The sequence below is a fragment of the Triplophysa dalaica genome, chromosome 13 (genome assembly GCF_015846415.1).
Source record: "Triplophysa dalaica isolate WHDGS20190420 chromosome 13, ASM1584641v1, whole genome shotgun sequence".
Taxonomy (NCBI): Eukaryota; Metazoa; Chordata; class Actinopteri; order Cypriniformes; family Nemacheilidae; genus Triplophysa; species Triplophysa dalaica.
The window spans coordinates 13,419,880-13,438,333 of record NC_079554.1 but is presented as its reverse complement, the minus strand read 5'-3'; the positions used below and the strand labels follow the sequence as shown (position 1 = coordinate 13,438,333).

Below are 18,454 nucleotides of genomic sequence, written 5' to 3'. Positions count from 1 at the left end.
GTCTCACATACAATGCCAGAGAAAACCTAGTTTTTTACTAGGAGCTTAGAAATACATAACCTTTCTCTCAGAAATACCTGGATGCACACATACAAAGTCCACATGTATCAGTGTGTAGCGGTAAATCTAAACTCACTCCCCAGGGTGAACAGCATCTTACCAAGGTGATAGATGGGTTGCTGAATAACTTCGGCAAAATGTGGGGTAAACAGCCGATGGCCTGGTGCCACATTAGTGACGGATTATCAAGGTGCTTTATTGCAGGGCATGCAGTCAACCATCAGAACCTGATGATCCAGCCATAAGAGGTCAATATTACCTCTAGAATAAAAAAAATTGTATTGGCATACATTCATAGCCACTGGAATTCAATTTCACACCATAGAAGGTCAGCATACACCTGCTTATAAAACATCCCAAAGTATCAAAGGTGTGTTACTTCTACCCCACAATTTTGTCATCATTTACTCACCCTCTCGTCATTTCAAACCTTTGAAACCACTGACTTCCGCAGAACACAAAAGACGATATTTTGAAGATTTTCGGGACCCATTCACTTCAAACATATGGACACAAAACCAATGGGTTCTCCATTGTTCAGTTACCAACATTCTACAAAATATCTTCTTTTGTGTGCAGAAGAAAGAAAGTCCTACAGGTTTGAAATGACAAGAAAGTAAGTAAATGTTCAGAATGTTGGGGGGGATAAATTATCCCTGTAAGCACTATACCACACCTATATATAAGCCATTAATGGCTTAAAAGATTACATTTATCCTATTCTTACCAGAGTCTGGGGATGTAACGATAACCGTTTTCCGTTTTAATGATTAACTACAATACAAACATCCAACGGTAATCATTAAACCATAGACGAACACCAACTTATCGTAACTAATGGTAAATACTGTCCAGCATCAGCCAAAGTTATCAACAGTATAAAAGAGGTTCATTATGGAAAGCGGTTTTGTTCATTTAGTGCATTGTCAGGAGTGCAAAATATGTTATTGACATGAGACTTACATATTCAGCCTCATCTGCTCCGGTTTATTTTTGATCACATGGCTTTTGGTCCATAAATATGCATATTGGGGGAAATATGCTGAAACACGATTAGTTTAGGGATGATTAACGAATTTCGAATATTCGATTAGTTTTTTAATTTAAGAATTTCGAATAGTGTGTGCGATCTTAAAAAAATCGCCGTGTTTTCACGCGTAACGTGTTCATGTAACCAAAGGGTGGGGCTGACACGACGCACCTTAAACCTAAAGGCTGATAATCAATAGACAGTAAAGGAAAACATTTTCTCACAACAATTGTTAACGAAGTTACGCACACTGTAGACCCGCGCGGCATAACGGATACGATAAATTGAAACGGTGTCAAAAATGTGTTCTGTGTGGGGGTCCTTTAATAAAATGAATGAGAATAAAGTGCAATGCAAACTCTGCAATGCAAAGCTGGTTTATCATGGATCAACAACTACTATACAAAATGATTTGAGGGCGAAGCACCCAGCAGGTCCATCCACAGGTCAGCAAGTTGCTAGTTTTATGGTCAGACCAACCAATTTAGATGCCAGACAGGCGGAGCAAATAACAGCTTTAATTACTAAGATGATCGCTAAGGATATGCTTCCGGTCGGCTTTGTCGGAGGAGAGGGTTTTAAAAATCGTATGGTGTTCGTAGAGCCCGAGTTTACTGTTAGTATAGAAAAACGATCACTGCCAGACTGGAGAATTTTTTCATGACAATAGAAACTGAAGCCTTTTGAGATATTAGTTCATGAAATCGTTCCGGACTGTTAATAAATGCCGTCATTCGGTTAATATGTTTTAACGCGTTTTAAGTCTGGTCTAAAATGTTTATGGCTTTATTATATTTTCCTTTATCAACCACACTGCTGTTTTTTAGTTGGTATAAATGTGCATGCTCATATTTTACAAGGAAATGTTCTAGCATTATGAGCGGTATGCTGATCGACGCACTGTTAATAAGTGCCGTCATTCGGTTGTTAATATATTAATGTTTGAGCGCGTTATCTTAATGCATGGCTTTATGTAAGATTGCCTATTCCATAATAAATAAAGTGTGTCTTCACGGATTTAAAGCTTAATTGGGGGATGGGGTGCGAATTTCGAATAATCTTCGAATAGTTCTCATCGATCTTCGAATATTATTTTTGCTTTAAATGCTCATCCCTATTTTAGTTAATATTTCTTTAGACAGACTCATGATTTTTAAGACTGCAGGTGTCTCCTGGGTCCTAAAGAACATCCTATTACACACGACACATGATGACAGATTATTTTCTGTTTTGTGTTGCGTTTAAATGAATGTCTGATTTACTTAAGGTTGGGTTCAACTTGAAACAGAAAATCTTTTACCTAATGACCCCATTGTGCAAGTATTAATATTAATGTTATTTATTTGTTGCTTATGACAACAAAAAGTGATTTTAACAAGTCACATCAATATAAAACTTTGGAAATTTCCAGCACATTGTTAAAAAAAACACGATAACAGTGAAAAATGTGTTGGTAAGAATCGCGATGTGAAATTTTCATACCGTTTCATCTCTAAAGCCCACTGCACATTAAGTACGAAATTTGCATCTGAAATTTCCGCACGTTAAAAAATAACTTTGACCTCACGTTGTTTCAATCACATTACACAATGCCTCCGATATTTTCGTCCGTCATAAAAAAAAATTCGGACCGGGTCCGATTTTCTGTGTTTTTCTCATCCGTCTAGCATTTTGAGTTCCTTTTTTAACAAATCAGAGAAACCTTGCAAACGAAAGCCAAATACGAAAAAACTAGTGGTGGGCATAGATTAATTTTTTTAATCTAGATTAATCTAGATTAATTCCAAAATTAATCTAGATTAATCTAGATTAAAATGGCTCATTTGAATTCTGCCGAAGGCATTCAGAATATGTGTGCTACCCAAATAATGACTAAAAGTAAGTCTTTGAGAACGGGTTTCTCAAGCCAGGTGGCGCATTAGACCAGGGGCTTATCTCCTGTTTCCAAAATGCATCACAAACTGCTTGAGAAAGCTGTTCTACTATGATAATTGGTGATGAAAATTAAATTATGTTCAATAAGATGAACTTGCGTTTACTTCCGCATTAGCTAAGGGATGATTTCCGTTTAGGTGGTACTTGAGGCTGGAAGAGCTCCTACAGTACATTTACATTTAGTCATTTAGCAGACGCTTTTATCCAAAGCGATTTACAAAGAGTGAGGGAGCAACAAGCGATATGTCATACATTAGATCTCAATACAAAGTTACTGGTTTCAACTTAAGCTAGACCACTACCTGTTGAGAGAAAGTGTTTTTTTAACCAATTCCGCATTGCACAAGGTGCAAACAACGTTAGTCTTGTCGATGTTCCTATTGGGAAGCTTCTTAAAAATTAATATTCCCTGAAGCAAACCCGGCTGCTTCATAGCTGCATCCATGTTAGCACGTCACGTCTGATGCGGTAATTTCACAGTAACGTTATGTTGTGTTCAGACCAAACGCGAATGGCGTGTCAAGCGCGAGTGATTTATATGTTAATGCAAAGAGCCCATAGACCTACTTGCTGCGCGAATCGCGCGAATGAAGCCCTGGTTATGAGATGATGAGGCTGCGCTAAGGACGCGAATGAAGCCCTGGTTATGAGATGATGAGGCTGCTTCTGCTTCCGCGAATGACGCGAATCACGCGAGTTGAAAAATCTCGTTCTCGCCCCGTACAGTGCAGTTAAGCTGGTATACATCCGCGCTAAAATATCAAGGTGAAAGTCATCATAGCTTGCGTAGTATAGACCCAGCTCACAACCCAACTTTGAGAATAGATTAACGGCGACATTTTTTTTAACGCGCGATAATAGTCTCACTGCGTTAACGGCGTTAACGCCGTTAACGGCCCACCACTAGAAAAAACGCATACAAAAATTTTGGACCTTATGTGCAAAGACCTCAAGAATTACCATAAAGTTCTAGAAAACAAGCAAAGATCTCTAATCAAGTACGCAGACATTTGACATTACTCCGCCATTCCACTCATTCTAACACTAAGCCTAACAAAGTGTTGAAGAGGGCATTTGTATACATGAACTGCTAAATTATACATGACGCCCCCTATTGAGGCAGGCAAAGTAAAAGTTTGTATATCACTGCCTTGAGGGCCTCTGAGATGCTATGATGGAGGTGAGGACAGGGGTTGTTTTGCCGCCTGGGGAACCGCGAGATAGACTGGACTCATTTGCAGCTACTCTGCTGCGGACACCGTCGACTGCATGCCAAGTGGATCCGCGAATCGGAGGTGTCAATATGAGCTCCCACTTGGCGACAGGCCTCCCTCTACCTCTTTCTTCCTGTCCTGCCTCACATTCAGAAACTCTCCCAGCCAGCACTAAGGGAGCAAATGTCAAACAGTGAAGCATGACCAACTGTGAAATTGTAACAGCTTATATTGATTTGAGAGTTGAGAGTGACCCAAAGTTGTGCAAGGCTCAGTGCTGACACTTCCTCTTCCCTCCTGCTTTATTAATGGTGCCTGTGGCTGTCTTGCTTGAACTTGCACTTTTAGGTTAAAATGTTCAGCTCTAACAAATTCACCTGGACTTGTGGTTTTCAGTATTTTTTAAACTTTACTTTTTAAGTGTTCCTCTCAGCCCTGTAAGTCTACAGAATTTGTTCTATAGTACTGCAACTAATCATACAACAAACATAAACTATTAAAATGCGTCATCATTATCAAATTGCCTATAGGTCACATAAATGTATCTCTTTGTTTTACATATTCAGCCAAAAGCTCAAGGGTCATGTAGCGTTTAATTTAATTTAGATACTGCTGTGGCCGTTTTTCCTCGCGCCACATTTTATATGATACAGTTCTATACTCTCCTCTGCTCCCTCAGGCTAGCAGCACATAGATATAAGAGGTTGTAGAAGTTGATTAAAAAGCTGTAAACCCAGGGAGAGTAGTGGAGCTGCACTGTGACCCTAGAGCTCAAACGCGGCAAATTGAAAGCTGATAAACTTCAGTCGAGCTCCTTCACAAAAACTAGCGATAGAAAAAAGAGGATCAGCGGTTATGAGGGTGCCTGAAGAGGAATTAACTCAAAGTCTGGGTGGTTATATATATATAGAGGCATACGTTATAGATGAATGCCGCAGTTCACCTTCCTTCTGTAACTGTAAATGGATTCTGTTAGCCTAGGATAAGTACCACTTCCAGTTTTCCCATCAGTGGATGAAACACTGAAATAAACTACATAAGAAAAATGCAAAAACACTATTCAATTTGCGGAGATGATCACATAGAAACAATGTACCTTGATAGCACGAATGGAATCAGAGTCAGACACTACAGAAAGATGCAATTATAAAGCAAGATTAAAGTGCTATCAGCGAAGAAGGGCCTAGGGCTATCGGAATATCATAATTTCACTCCAAGGTTGTGTTTGTGGCCAAAATAATTCACGGCAACAGTTATTATGTTATCTTTTTTTTAAATTAACAAATACTGGAATAAGTCAAATTTATCTTTTGCTATTTATATTTAGTCTCTTTTTGGCCATCAAATCAGACTTCAAATTCGAGTGTAAGGATGAGAGAGAGATTGTAACCATTGCGGCTCTTAAGGCAACGATATTATCATGTGAAGATTAAACACAGTATCAGTAATCATGTTTTTTTATATCATAAGCATTAACTAGACCGGTATATTGTGATAGCCCTGGTTCAGCCCAAACCTTTTGTGCCTTTATCTCTAAACTTCGTGCCTTATTGTGCAAAGTCAAAGTTCAAGGTTACCAGGCTTAAAGGAGACATATACAGTTTGTGACCCTGGACCACAAAACAAACTGCACAGATATATTTGTTGCAATAGCCAACAATGCATCATTGTATGGGTCAAAATTATAGATTCTTCTCTTTATGCCAAAAATCATTGATATTAAGAAAAGATCATGCTCCATGAAGATATTTTGTAAATTTCCAATGTATATATCTCAAAACAAAATTTTCCTGAGTAGATGCAACAAAATCCGAACAAAAATGGCTAAAAAAACATGCTTACAAACTTCACTTGCTGCTTGCTGCCCACTCTTTGAAGTTACACACTCAAGTTTGGTATCTATGTGAAGATACAGCTTTCATCTACTCTGGTTCATGTTAATCTACTCTCTACAACCTCATTACAGCGGTAAGCCAATAGAGAGCGTTTAAAACAAACCTGTTTAATATTAGCATAGGCCTGCTACAGTGCCCCTGTGGACAACTTAAAGATGATTTTCTCAATGTTTTAATTTTTTGCTCCCTCAGATTCCAGATTTCATCAATAAAAAAGACATAATCGTTCAGCTTTCAGATGACGTTTAAATCTCTATAAAAAAGACCCTTATGACTGGTTTGGTGGTCCAGGTTCACATATTCTCTTGAGAAAGTACATAAAAACTGCCTAATAGTTTGGAAACAACAGGATTTACCATGTGAAATATGACAGATGAAAAGGGAAGCGACAAGAACAATAATTCATCATGAACACAGTGTAATCCATTACACGCATGCATAAAAGCAGCATACTGTATTAACCGTCTGGTGTGTTTTCACAGTTTAACCACCTACTAAAGGTGATATATTGCGAGAGTATAACGCATCAAATGTACAACAGCTAAGAAACAACGGAGACTTAATTAACTCTGTTTAAATTAATATGCATTTATAAAAGACTATTACTTTTCCCAGTCACAATGTCAGAAAATACAGATTGAACTTTAAGTAAAAAACAAGTTATCTGACAGAATGAATAATGGAGGTTAAAGTTGAATCATGGCCTTCAGTTAGGCGTAATTTATCTACAGGTGGTTTTAATCAATATCATAGTCACCAGCTTAATAATAAAACTTAACAGTCCAACCTCATCATGCGTTCGGATCTAAATATGAATGTGTTACACTCTAACCCCCATAACATATTATGGACAATGAAGTAATTTAAACATAGAAAAATCACACAATCAGCATTTAAACAACGCCAATTTGTTTCCGCTATATTATAGTCAGCACACTATTGAGAGTGGTGGGTAAGTCAATAGTTAAATACAAAAATGAACATTTATCAAGAGGAGATTCTATCTGAAATACATCCACTGTACGGAGCAAGCAGTAATTTAAGAGAGTTCTCTTTCATTTGAACACCTTTTTGTTTATATTTAATTCATTGTGTCTAGAGCATCTCTTTAGATTGGAACACATGAAGGATAGACACTCAGCAAAGTCGTTCATCTGTTTCAGCAGCCAAAATGGTGCTAATATATCATTCCTTTAAATTAGGGTGGTCTCTGTTTGCAGTACTTCTTATCTGCCAAAGAAAACTTGCCTAGGTAAGAGATCATACCATTTGATAAATCCCTGCTCTATAAATTGCACATAAATCCCAGCGTTGCTGGCAGAGATGCACTGACCATCTTCTTAGAAAAAAATTCCAAGGTTTGCTTACCTAAGAGCAACTACAGTACATAATGATTTGATCCAAAAATAGTTAATTATAAATCAAAGCCACTGACAATGACAGGAATGCTAACAAAAGCTCCGATATCGTCTGTGGTAAAACATTGCTGAAACCACAAACTCAAAGTAGGCAGACTAAGCACAAAATAAGCAGAGAGGAGATATCAATTATCACAAAATAAAAATTATTCAAGGGAAATTCTGTCATCTTTTAATCTTCCTCGTATTGTTCCAGATCTGTATAAATTTCTTTGTTCTGCTGTATACAAAGGAAGATATTTGGATAAGTGTAGCAATTTTCAGTCCAGGGACATCATTGACTACGATAGTAGGAACAATTAAAATGGTTGTCAAAGGTTGACCGGTTGAACCCTTTGCTTTCCTTAATTCTTCAAAATATCATATTTTGTGTTAAATAGAACGAAAAAATATACATTCCTTTTTCCTAATATGGTAGTGAACAAAACTGAAAATTGCTAACATTCTTTTAAATATATTTCTATAGGATACATGCAGTAAACATCCCACAACAAAAAATGGCCAGCTATAAGTTAGTGAGGTGCAATTAATAAGAGCTTGAGCTTGGTGAAGAGGTAAATTACTGTGAATAAACCATGTTTTTTACTAAAAACAGCATTGAATATTTACTATGGATGTCCATGTGTTTTAACACCCTGCCATGGTTCTCTTGCTATCACTTAAAAACCCAAAATAAGCCTATTTCCTTTTTCACTTTCTCTCTAGCGGAAAGAGTCTGCAGGCATGCGTCTGAGGCTGTTTGCTCTTAATCACAGAGGAGAGTGGCCATTAGAGAAGCACAGCGGTGAGCAGGATTCCACAATGGAAGTCGTTTGGTCATTATCAGGGATGAGGCAAAACTAAAGAGTTGGGTTTACTAATGAGCTGGTCTTATTAAAGAGGGAAGTCGAGGCATTACCATGCATTGGATTGTGCTGATGTTTGTCATTCTCTCTTTCTCTGCGTCTCTCTATTTCTCTGCGTCTCTCTCTCTTTCATACACCTTCTCAATCTCAGGTTGATCCTTCCAAGACAACCCATGCAGCCCTAAAGCAATCTCAGAGGGTGCTATTGTCTTTCTCAGCTGGTAAAACCAATTTAACACCTTAAAACATAATATTTACAATATTTACAATCTACACACAGGAACCAATTATTGCAGCAGTTATTGAAAAGTCATACAATTGTTACAAATACCTGGACTTTGCTTGAGCAAACAACAGATGTATTAAGCAAAAAACTATGACTTATTATATCAATTGATACTATTGATAATGAAAAATAATGTTTTTACTTAGTAAAAATAACTTAGTTAATGGCTTTTGTAGATAGCCAATAGCTTTCTTTCACAGCATCCTTTTGTTCTCATCTATGCATGCAATTACACTGCACTGTGAGCAGTAAAACAATTTACTCAAAATGAAGAGAAGCAAAGCGCCATGTCTAATCTACCAAAAGTGTGTACCATCAGTCAGAGCTGACTAATCGCCTCAAACAAATTAAACAAATGCACAAACAGATCATCTTCAGTCGCTCAAAATGCAGTGGTTTAATTAAGCAAACTGGCGGTCTGATTTGTAATGTCTTATAATAATAGTCGTGGCCTAATAGTTACAGAGTAGAACTCGTGACCAGAAGGTTGCCGGTTCCATTCTCAGGGTCGGCTGGTAACGACTGTGGTGCCTTTGAACAAGGCACCATACCCCTACTTGCTCCCTGGGCGCTGCAGTGATAGCTCCCCACTGCTCTGGGTGAATGTGTGTTCACCAATTGCTGCCCGTGGGTGTGCTCACTACTCTCTTGATGGGTTAAATACAGAGGTCACATTTCGGCTATGGGTCACCAGATGTGACAAAAAGGTCACTTTCACTTTTCAATTCACTAAATTAATTTATGTCAGCTAATGTAATGCATTGTGTATACGTGATTTAAGGTTAAATTATAATGTATTTCCACATACCGTGTATACATTTTGGCGGTCTAAGTCTACTGTAGATTTGTGGGGGTGTGGTAACACGAGGCGTTTCAGGCAGAGCATTCGCTTTAGATAGTAATTCATAGAATGCATCTTTTGTTCAGAATTTTTGCCATTTTACGTGTCTAATACATGCATGGCCAAATTATAACACAGCAAAGACCCCTTTTAAAGATATAAACGGAGAAAGCGAGCTTAGTGTGGAGCCTAACCCTTTGACCACAAGATGGCGCGGGTGTGCACCGTTTTGAAAAGCTTCGAGGAATGAGTAACGAACCATTTTGTGATACAACTGAGGAGAATGCGTCAATGCTTCGCAAAGCTTCATTTCACTATCACTTACTTTCCTGTGTGTCCTTCTTATCCCTTTTAACAATTCCTGTCAATGCTATGCTACTCTTTATATGGTCCCTTGATAATTTTGAAAACTTTTAAATGACTCTTACTTCACATTTATAAGCTAAAACGCGGTTGTAGTGAAGTCAGACAAAACACCACATCTCTGATAGAGCGAAGACTTGAAAACAAGACAACCCAAAACAAAGTGGTTATAAGGAGAAATATCCTGAATCAAACAACAGATGTGTATTACCTTGTATTTCCATAGCGTTGTGTACAATTCGGAGAACCGTTTTTTTTAACTTTAGAGTTAAACTCTATTCGCGCTAAATCTGGCACTGTTTACGCTAGCCAGGTAAAGCTGTCTTAATTGATGCCAAACTAAAAGTCCCCTGAATTTCCGCGTAAATAAAATATGAAAACGTTTTAAAATTGGGATAAAAAATGTATACTAATGGTGTTTTATTGTTTTCAGTGTTGGTTATGACCCTGCTTTCACAAAACAGCGATTCACTCCTTTTTCTGTAATTTTCTCAAAAATAATAATATATAAACAAAGTTTGAACATGCCCTTTTCTTTACTCGGTTGGCTGTACTAATGTTTTTGTACCTCGTATTAATGATAATGATGATGACCTAATTCGTTAAATATTAAGAATAGTTAAGATTTCACCATTTGATAAACAAGTAATAGATGCATATGAAAGCACGTCACTGCCCTCTAGTGCGATTATTCTCGAAATACTCTTCTTGGTCTCTAAATAGAAAGCACATCAGTTAGGTAGAATATATACTGCTCATTTTATAATGCCTCACATATTATAATTGTTGAAATGAAAATAGTTAAGAACAAATTCCCAAAATAATAGCCTAATGGACTTTTTTATTTGGTAACGATAAGTTTATTGAAGATAAATGAGTCTTAAAAATACCAAAATGAAAATACAAAATTCTCAATAACGCATTATATGCCTGTGGATTTCTGGCATCCTTGAAATGTTAATTTACTTTGAAGAGTCTCTGGTGGGTATTCCAGAAAGCTGGTTAGCTTAGTTAAAAAAGACCTCAACCTGCAGGTTCAAAAGCCATGGCAACTTAATCTCTGAAGATAACCTGCTCCGGAGCATCTTATGTTCCAGGGATGGTTAATTTAAAGGAAACGTTACTAAGCTTAAGGGGTTCTCTGCGCATGAGTCCGAATTTGATGAGCGTCAAGTGGGTGTGGAAGCAGAGATTAGATATATATTATATTTTACAGCAATATTACAATTACATTTCCAATCTCATACATCGCAATTAAGCATTTACAACTACTTTTATTATTCACTTTATTATTTAACCTTTTAAAATGAAATGATCTTTGATAAAATAATGCAAGCAGTTATTGTTAAACTATGTATTTATATTGAATACTATAAACTTTGAATTAGGTTTATTAAAACATTCAAATATCACTGGATGAATATGCACTCCCCTACAATTTCCAACAGTTAAAGGATGTACATATTGAAGTATTTTAACTGCAGAGCAATCGCATATCATTACTCTTGTCCACTTAATAAGGAATATTTGATGAATTGGGTCAAAGATAGTTGTAGCTTAATGGTTAGAGAACCAGATTTAAAACACAAAGGATTTGAGTTTGATTCCCAGGCTGGCAGGTTTCCACCTATAACATACCGTTAACATATATAAATTCTTATTATAACTTATCATTTACATAGAAACACATTAAAACTTAGACCTTAGGTTTTTCATACTGACTGTTTTCCTTAAAAAAATCTTTCTGATCCACAGTCAAAGTTTAGTATTGAAAGGCCTTTATCCAAATTACAATTGGCCTTTCAGGATAGGCCGTTTTCCCCTATTTTAACAATTGGAAAGCTATTGCCTTTTAGCTAACAAAGTCAAACCAAAAAATGAAAATGGATATATTTGAAATACAGTCATTTAAAAGGGATATATTACATGACATATTGGACATGTAACTGTGGGCCTAACGTTTCATTCCCTACCACTGTCACAGCCCACATACCCAGAATAAGAATGGTTTGGGTTAATCAACCCAGAGTTCAGGGTTTAGCTGACGTTAAGTTAACCCTTCTTTCTGGTATACCCCCACAGAGCTAATTATTTTCATGAGGGGAACACAAATACGCAAATAAGAATAATAAAGCTAATGAAGCTATCACTGTAGAGATGTTTAGTGAAACTTGCAAAAGGGATTATTTAAATATTTGTGACAATATTAAAATACCTTCCAAACACTTAAAATGCATGTGGCCCCATTCATTAATTTAACTAAGATTCATTTTTAGTTAACATGCCATGACTTCACCAAGAAGTATGTTGCCCGAGTACCTTACAATTCATAATCAATTACAACAGCTTTGTTTACAAACATGAGTACAATTCATCTGATTTTTATTTACAAGTTAACTGAATCCACGTGACAAGTAACATCCCATAAACACTCACAAAAAGCCTGAACAGTGGGCATACAAAAAGTTTCCGTCACCATATAAAAATCACACAATTAAGGAATAATGTACTTATACATGAAATTAGATATTCAACATGGAGCAAAATGAACGTTTTGTGCGAAGAGTTTACATTCTAAAAACCACTGTGGTATTCTTTGCAAAGCTTAACTTACTGAACATCTAAAGAAGAAAAAGATAGTTAGGTAGTTCAAGTCAGAAATTAAATATTTACACTTTAGCAGCAAGATAAACACAATGTGAGAACTGAAATGTGTGTACCAAAACAATGTGCAAAACAGCATCGACCCCTTATAGAATTCTGAACATTCAAGTGTGAGGAATTCAGTCTAGCTTGGCAACATAACGTTTCACCTGACCAAACATAACATTCAATTGTCAATATAAAAATATATATAATGTATTGTATAAAAAACAAAATTAAAATACTATACATTTTTAAACTCCGCAGTTATGTAATATGATGTTTTAAACTGTTGGGAATTAGAAACAAACAAATAATAAAAAACTAAATAAAAGACAAGAAAATAAAATGAACCCAACCACAACATGCATTATTTAAACTTCAAGTCATTTAAATTGTTAACAACTGGGGGAAGTGGGGGGGGTCAAAAAATGAAGCCATTTGAAACCTGGATAAATGTCTTTGAACTGCCTTTTGCCTGTGGGCCATTGGTACATAGGTGAACACAAAGGCTGCCCAATTTCACACACATGCAAATGTCCTTGAGCTAGAACCAAGTGGTCAAATAAAGAAAAGGGACAAATAATTAAGATGCATGAACTGCAATTATGCTGGTGTGGACCAAAACAAAAAAAGCCTCAAAAAACTTGCATTGAAAAGTTGTTACATGCGGACTGATCATTACAGGAAAGGCATATTAACAGCACTAAAAGGCATATTAACAGCACTAAACTATGCTATAAAACATTCAGCCATGAACTAATGGTACCCCGTGATGCAAAGCCCTTTTCCACATGTAGTAGGTGGAACGAGGAGTAAGAGGAAAGTAAGACCTAAACTCTTTAAACGTAGGAAAAGACTTCTCCTCAAATCGCTGTTGCAAGAATAGCTTGGCTTTAGCCTTGAAATTGGCCAGTGCCACAACATCCATCACAAACATCTGTTCATTACTGGATTTGTCAGGGAGAGAGAATTCAGGCAGCGTGAATTCAGATGTGCAAACTGCCTGTCCATTCAGGCGATCGATGTTTCCATCAAAAGAAAACATTTCTTGAGTTTTTATCTTTGCGATGACATCCTGGGAGACGTTCAGACTCTGGGATTTATCAGTCTCGGATATCGTGACGGACTTCTTAGTTTTCCTGTTCCAAAGCCAGTAGAAAGAGGAAGAAACTGAAGGGAACTTGAGCTTGAATTTGATGTAGGATATCTTCGATCTCTGAACGTGCATTTTGGCTTCCTCCCGTAACGCTTTCATCTGGTAGTAATCCAGACTCTGGGTTTTTCGTCTGCGTCCGTAGATCTTAATTCTAGGTGTCAGTTTCCGTCTTTCCAACACAGCAGGGGACAGTTGACTTTTCGGACTGGTTTTATCAACATCTGAGCCTTCCTCACTGCTCCCTGAGAACTCTTTGAACGGTGTGAACAGCATGGCTTCCCTCCTCCAGTTGTAGTAAGTGGATCTAGAGATGCCTGGAAACCTTCTTTTAAAAATTCTGTAGGGGAAGGATGTGTTTGTAACAATGCAGTTCTGCAGGCTCTTCTTTGCTTCTTGCATCAGGGACATGTTTTGGGCTCGTTCTCCTTCCAGTTTCTCGCACCTGATAGCTATCATACTGGCAAAACTTTTCTGATTGGGTGTTTCCTTGACTTCTGGAGATGACCAGTAGTCCTGCTCAGTGCTGTCTCCTGGACTCAGCTCCCCTGTAGAACCCCCGGAGACACTGCATGCGGACACAAGCTCATGCTTCCATGCGTAGTACGTGGATCTGGGAATTTCAGGAAAAAGCTCTTTGAACTGACCGAGGGGAATCAGTTTGCCTTGTCTGTAAGAGGCCAGGAAAAAGTGTTTGGCCTCATACCTCGCCACAGATTTCTTGTGGTACTCTGCACTCTGTCTCTTCCAGCGGTAAAAGGTGCTCTTTGTGATGTTAAACTTGCCTTTGAGGGTGGAGTAAGAGAGCTGGGAGTTGGGACTCACATGCTCCAGAGACTTGAGGGTAGGCATTCGCTGATCACTGTTGGGACTGCCGATTTTTAGGTCACTGGCATGAATCAAAGCCACAAAGTTTTGGGGTTTGAAAACAGAGCCTGCCTCCAGGTCACCTGACCACATGATGTGCAGGGTCAAGGGCTCAGTGTCTTTCAGCCACGTCCTCGGACGGATGAGTCGATTGAAATAGGGTCGAATCTTTAAATTGTACATGGGATATACAGAATAAATGTTGCACTTCAGAACCGAAGCCAGCGCATACACGTGCCACATGTTTGCAAATGTGCCGGGAAAACATGTTGCCTTGACATCTGCATCAAAAATGGCCTCCAGTACCCGAATCGGAAGATTGAGCATATCCTGAGACTCTTCGGCACAGAGCGAGAACCTGGCTGCCTGCAGCATCACCTTCGAGTCGATCATACCACACAGGTAGTATCGTTTCCAAAGCAGCATCTCGACCACGGTCCTGACTTGCAGCTCCAAACTCAGGCTGGTGGAGCCCACCAGAAGCATGCTTGCTGAATCGAACAGGAGGTTCCCCTCTCCTTTGCAAACCAGGGGAAGTAGACCGGCTGGAGCGTCTGCTGGATACAGTCTATGAGCTACAGCGTCAATGCCAAGCCATGAGGATATCTCTGTGCAGAGTGCTGTGGGAAGATGGAAAGCAGAAAGAACCTGCTCCACATCTACAGCAACCTTTGTTAGGGTATCCAGGCCCACACACTCGGTGGCCTCCTGCAGCTCCTCTAAGACGGAGAGCACCACCTCTGTCCTCTGAATCATGTCTAAAGAAAAATAATAAAGGAAAAACACAAGACGAGCATCTACGGATTAATACATTGAGGAGTGGTTTCCCTAAAATTGGGGGTATAAAAAGCTTGTCAATTATATTTACAGACACAGAATAGTACACAATTGAAAAAAAATAAGTTTAATTCTACATCTCTAGCTTTACTGCAATGACATTGTGACACAGAAATTTGTCTTTTAGAAAAAATAGTTCATGTAAATGCCACAATGTAATTCAAAAACATTACAATGTGACTGCCACATTAATTTTTGTGATTCAACAATATCAACCAATGACAAACACTCACAACCATCATAACAGATCACCCCCTCATTCATATTTTGCCCACATTTCAAAATACAATTCAATATATTATGTCAAACAAACAACACATTTAACTTTAAGAAAAATGTTGTGACCATAGTTTCGGAACCAAAAAAAACAGATTTTTTAACACTTGTAAATATTTTAGTATGCCCCTTCAGATGAAAATATATTTAGGATCAGTAAAATTAAATTTTTACTTCAATGTATAGCCTAATCTTCAACAAAACGTATTTTTATAACGATAATCGACGTGCTTGTCGAAGCAACTGAAATAATAATCCAGATAACTTTTAAATACTTTTTCAGCACTATACTTTAACCTTTTAACTGTCCTTCGAAACCATTAAAGTGAACCTAACTTTAACCTACAGCGAAGCCTGCGTTTTAATACAAACAATAATATAAATTGTCACAATTTAGGCTGAATTATGATGAACGAACTGAAATCTCGCTAAACATCTTACCTGGCTTCTGTTAGTGCTTCTTAAAGTTTAAAACTTTTCGTCAACTAGTCCGGAACCAAAAGACTGCGACCTCCTCACAACTCCAAGTTTAATCCATTGTGTGAGGTGGACAGCGTGCTCATCATAGGTGAGACAACGAGAGCAATCTGAATCCAGGCAATGGAAATTTCACATGATAAGGGCGGTACCACCTCCAGGAAATTGTCAATCACTGAGACGCGTTGTGTCGCTGTTAAAATACACACACATTCACATTCACGCGCGCACAGACTTCTGATCAATTTCAAAGTGTAAACAAAGGCCGATTTTTCGGATGATCAATCCGAAGAAACTGATCATGGCGATATATTGTTAAAAAGTATATTAATTGAGTACATTTAATTGTGTTTGACTGGACAACATGGGAATTATATCACATACACATTTTACTAATGTAGCGTGCAGCTGCAATTTAGATTCATTGTTACTTAAGTTTAGTGTATAGTTGACAGACCCGTACATGTGTCAACTGGTGTAAAATGGCAAAAAAATGAACATAAATATTAATAATATAAAATAAAATATACTATCAGCGGTTTGTTTTCTACATTTTTGCTGTCACACCATAGGGCACTTGTACGTTATTTGTGAACTTCCCATATATAATAGAAATGACTTTGTTTATAATATAGCCTATCAACTATCTAAATAAAGTTTTAATGGATAGACTGTATTGTTTCATAGTTTGACCTTGTTTTTTTTTCAATTTATTAATTCAATAAAACATTTTTACCAGGACAACAAAGTGAACAAGATTTGAGTTCTTACTGCATTTTAGCTTCACTGCACTTCTGGAGTAGGCCAATTATCATTAAGGAATGCTGGAAATTTCCATTTCCATAGCTCAAAGTGAACTCCCTCAAACAATGCCTTTGAAGTATTTTGTCTTCATGCCAAAGCCTGGGGTCCAGTTTCAAACAGATGTAGATCGATTTTTTTCTGTAAACGATGTGGAGACCTGGGTATGTTGAGAGTATGACTCTCTTCTAATGGATTAGCAAGACTTCCATTATAAACCCCAATTCCAGCAGGAATGCAATCTGCTCAAACCATGCCCCTCTTATTTATTATGCTGTATAAATTCGCTTATTCCAGTATCCTACACAAAGTCAAGCTCACTGTTTTGTTGATTGGAGTTCTACTGTTTGGTAAGAGAGCAGACAGTAGGCTATGTGCAAATGGTAGTGAGAGGAGACAGATCTGCAAAGGTGCATATCTGCCTCTTGTTTCTTTAGGGTATTACTTTTAACACCTCTCCCCTGTCCACCTTTTGCAGGCCTTTCACAGAACCTTTTGTTTCTGCTCCTTCAGCGACAGACCCTCCTCCCCCCAACCCTCACAGGCCCGACTTCATCCTGCTCATCGACATCTTTCCTTCTCTTTCCAGTCTATATATCGAAATGGAGGTGGCTTGATGCTGGGCTTCACAGTTAAAAAAATACAACAGATTTATTTTAAAGTATGGATAAAATACGTGTTATTAATTCTAACACAATGTAAACGGCTATAACCTTTCATTGATTTAGGCTAGTTGTCTTTTTTCTAAAGCCACTACATATGGGTTAATGCTAGACAACTAATGTTGTTTATGTTATTATGGGGCATATGCTGGAAGCCAAATGAAACAAAATGTATCACTGAATTACACAAAATTAAAATGCAACGTGTTTGCCGTAATGTCAGCATGTAGATGAGTCGTTGTGTGATTCCACACCTAAGGTGTGCTGTGTCCATCCTGTGCTTAAAATGCTAATGGAGCAACATTGGGTCGGCTCCGGCAGTCTGCCACATGCTGGGGTTGTATGTATGTGCTGGGGTATGGGCCGTGCTTGCGTACGTTGGGGGTTTGAGAGGGTCGTCAAAGATCTGTAGGACATAGACAAGGAGAGTCTTGCAACCTTTTGTTCTTGAGCTTGGCCGTGTGGACTCTGGCACAGTCAAGAGCAGGCCCTTGACACCTATTGGGTAATCTCAACATGGGTTCTGCTTTTGTGAAAGCACAGGGTAGTCAGAGTTTTCTTTTTTAAACACTCTTCAACCTTATTACCTATCCAATACAAACAATAGGAGCAGGCAGAAAAGGACAAACAAATCTGAGGCTACTGATTTTCTTTAATATAGCAAAATCCACGAGGTCATACATTTTATCATATCAATTCCCAGTTTAAATTCCCACCACACATTTGCTTTATATTATATAATATTATATTTTCCAAAGGGCTTGGTATTTTCAGATAGTACCTATACACAGCTGTCGAGAGACTTTACATTCCTGTTTACATTCACTTAGCCGAAGTTAAATAACCTT

General features: G+C 37.9%; 2 protein-coding genes across 2 annotated transcripts in view; both read right to left on the bottom strand.

The window, feature by feature from the left end:
* The window catches only part of dll4 (delta-like 4 (Drosophila)), a 176,107-nt gene extending 165,898 nt beyond the window's left edge, over window positions 1–10,209 (bottom strand). The window contains exon 1 of the mRNA XM_056764515.1: window positions 10,099–10,209. The gene's annotated coding sequence lies outside the window, so the exon portion shown is untranslated. The remainder of the gene's footprint in view (window positions 1–10,098) is intronic.
* Window positions 10,210–12,257: 2,048 nt separating this feature from the next.
* vrtn (vertebrae development associated) lies at window positions 12,258–16,244 on the bottom strand. The gene is made up of 2 exons (XM_056764830.1): window positions 16,108–16,244; window positions 12,258–15,311 (listed from the first exon to the last, which is right to left on the bottom strand). The coding sequence occupies exon 2, from the start codon at window positions 15,307–15,309 to the stop codon at window positions 13,279–13,281; it is 2,031 nt and encodes a 676-aa protein (XP_056620808.1). The 5' UTR covers window positions 15,310–15,311; window positions 16,108–16,244; the 3' UTR covers window positions 12,258–13,278.
* Window positions 16,245–18,454: the final 2,210 nt, after the last annotated feature.

Coding starts and splice junctions, on each gene's coding strand:
- vrtn (XM_056764830.1), bottom strand. CDS start 15,309: ATGATTCAGAGGACAGAGGTGGTGCTCTCCGTCTTAGAGGAGCTGCAG.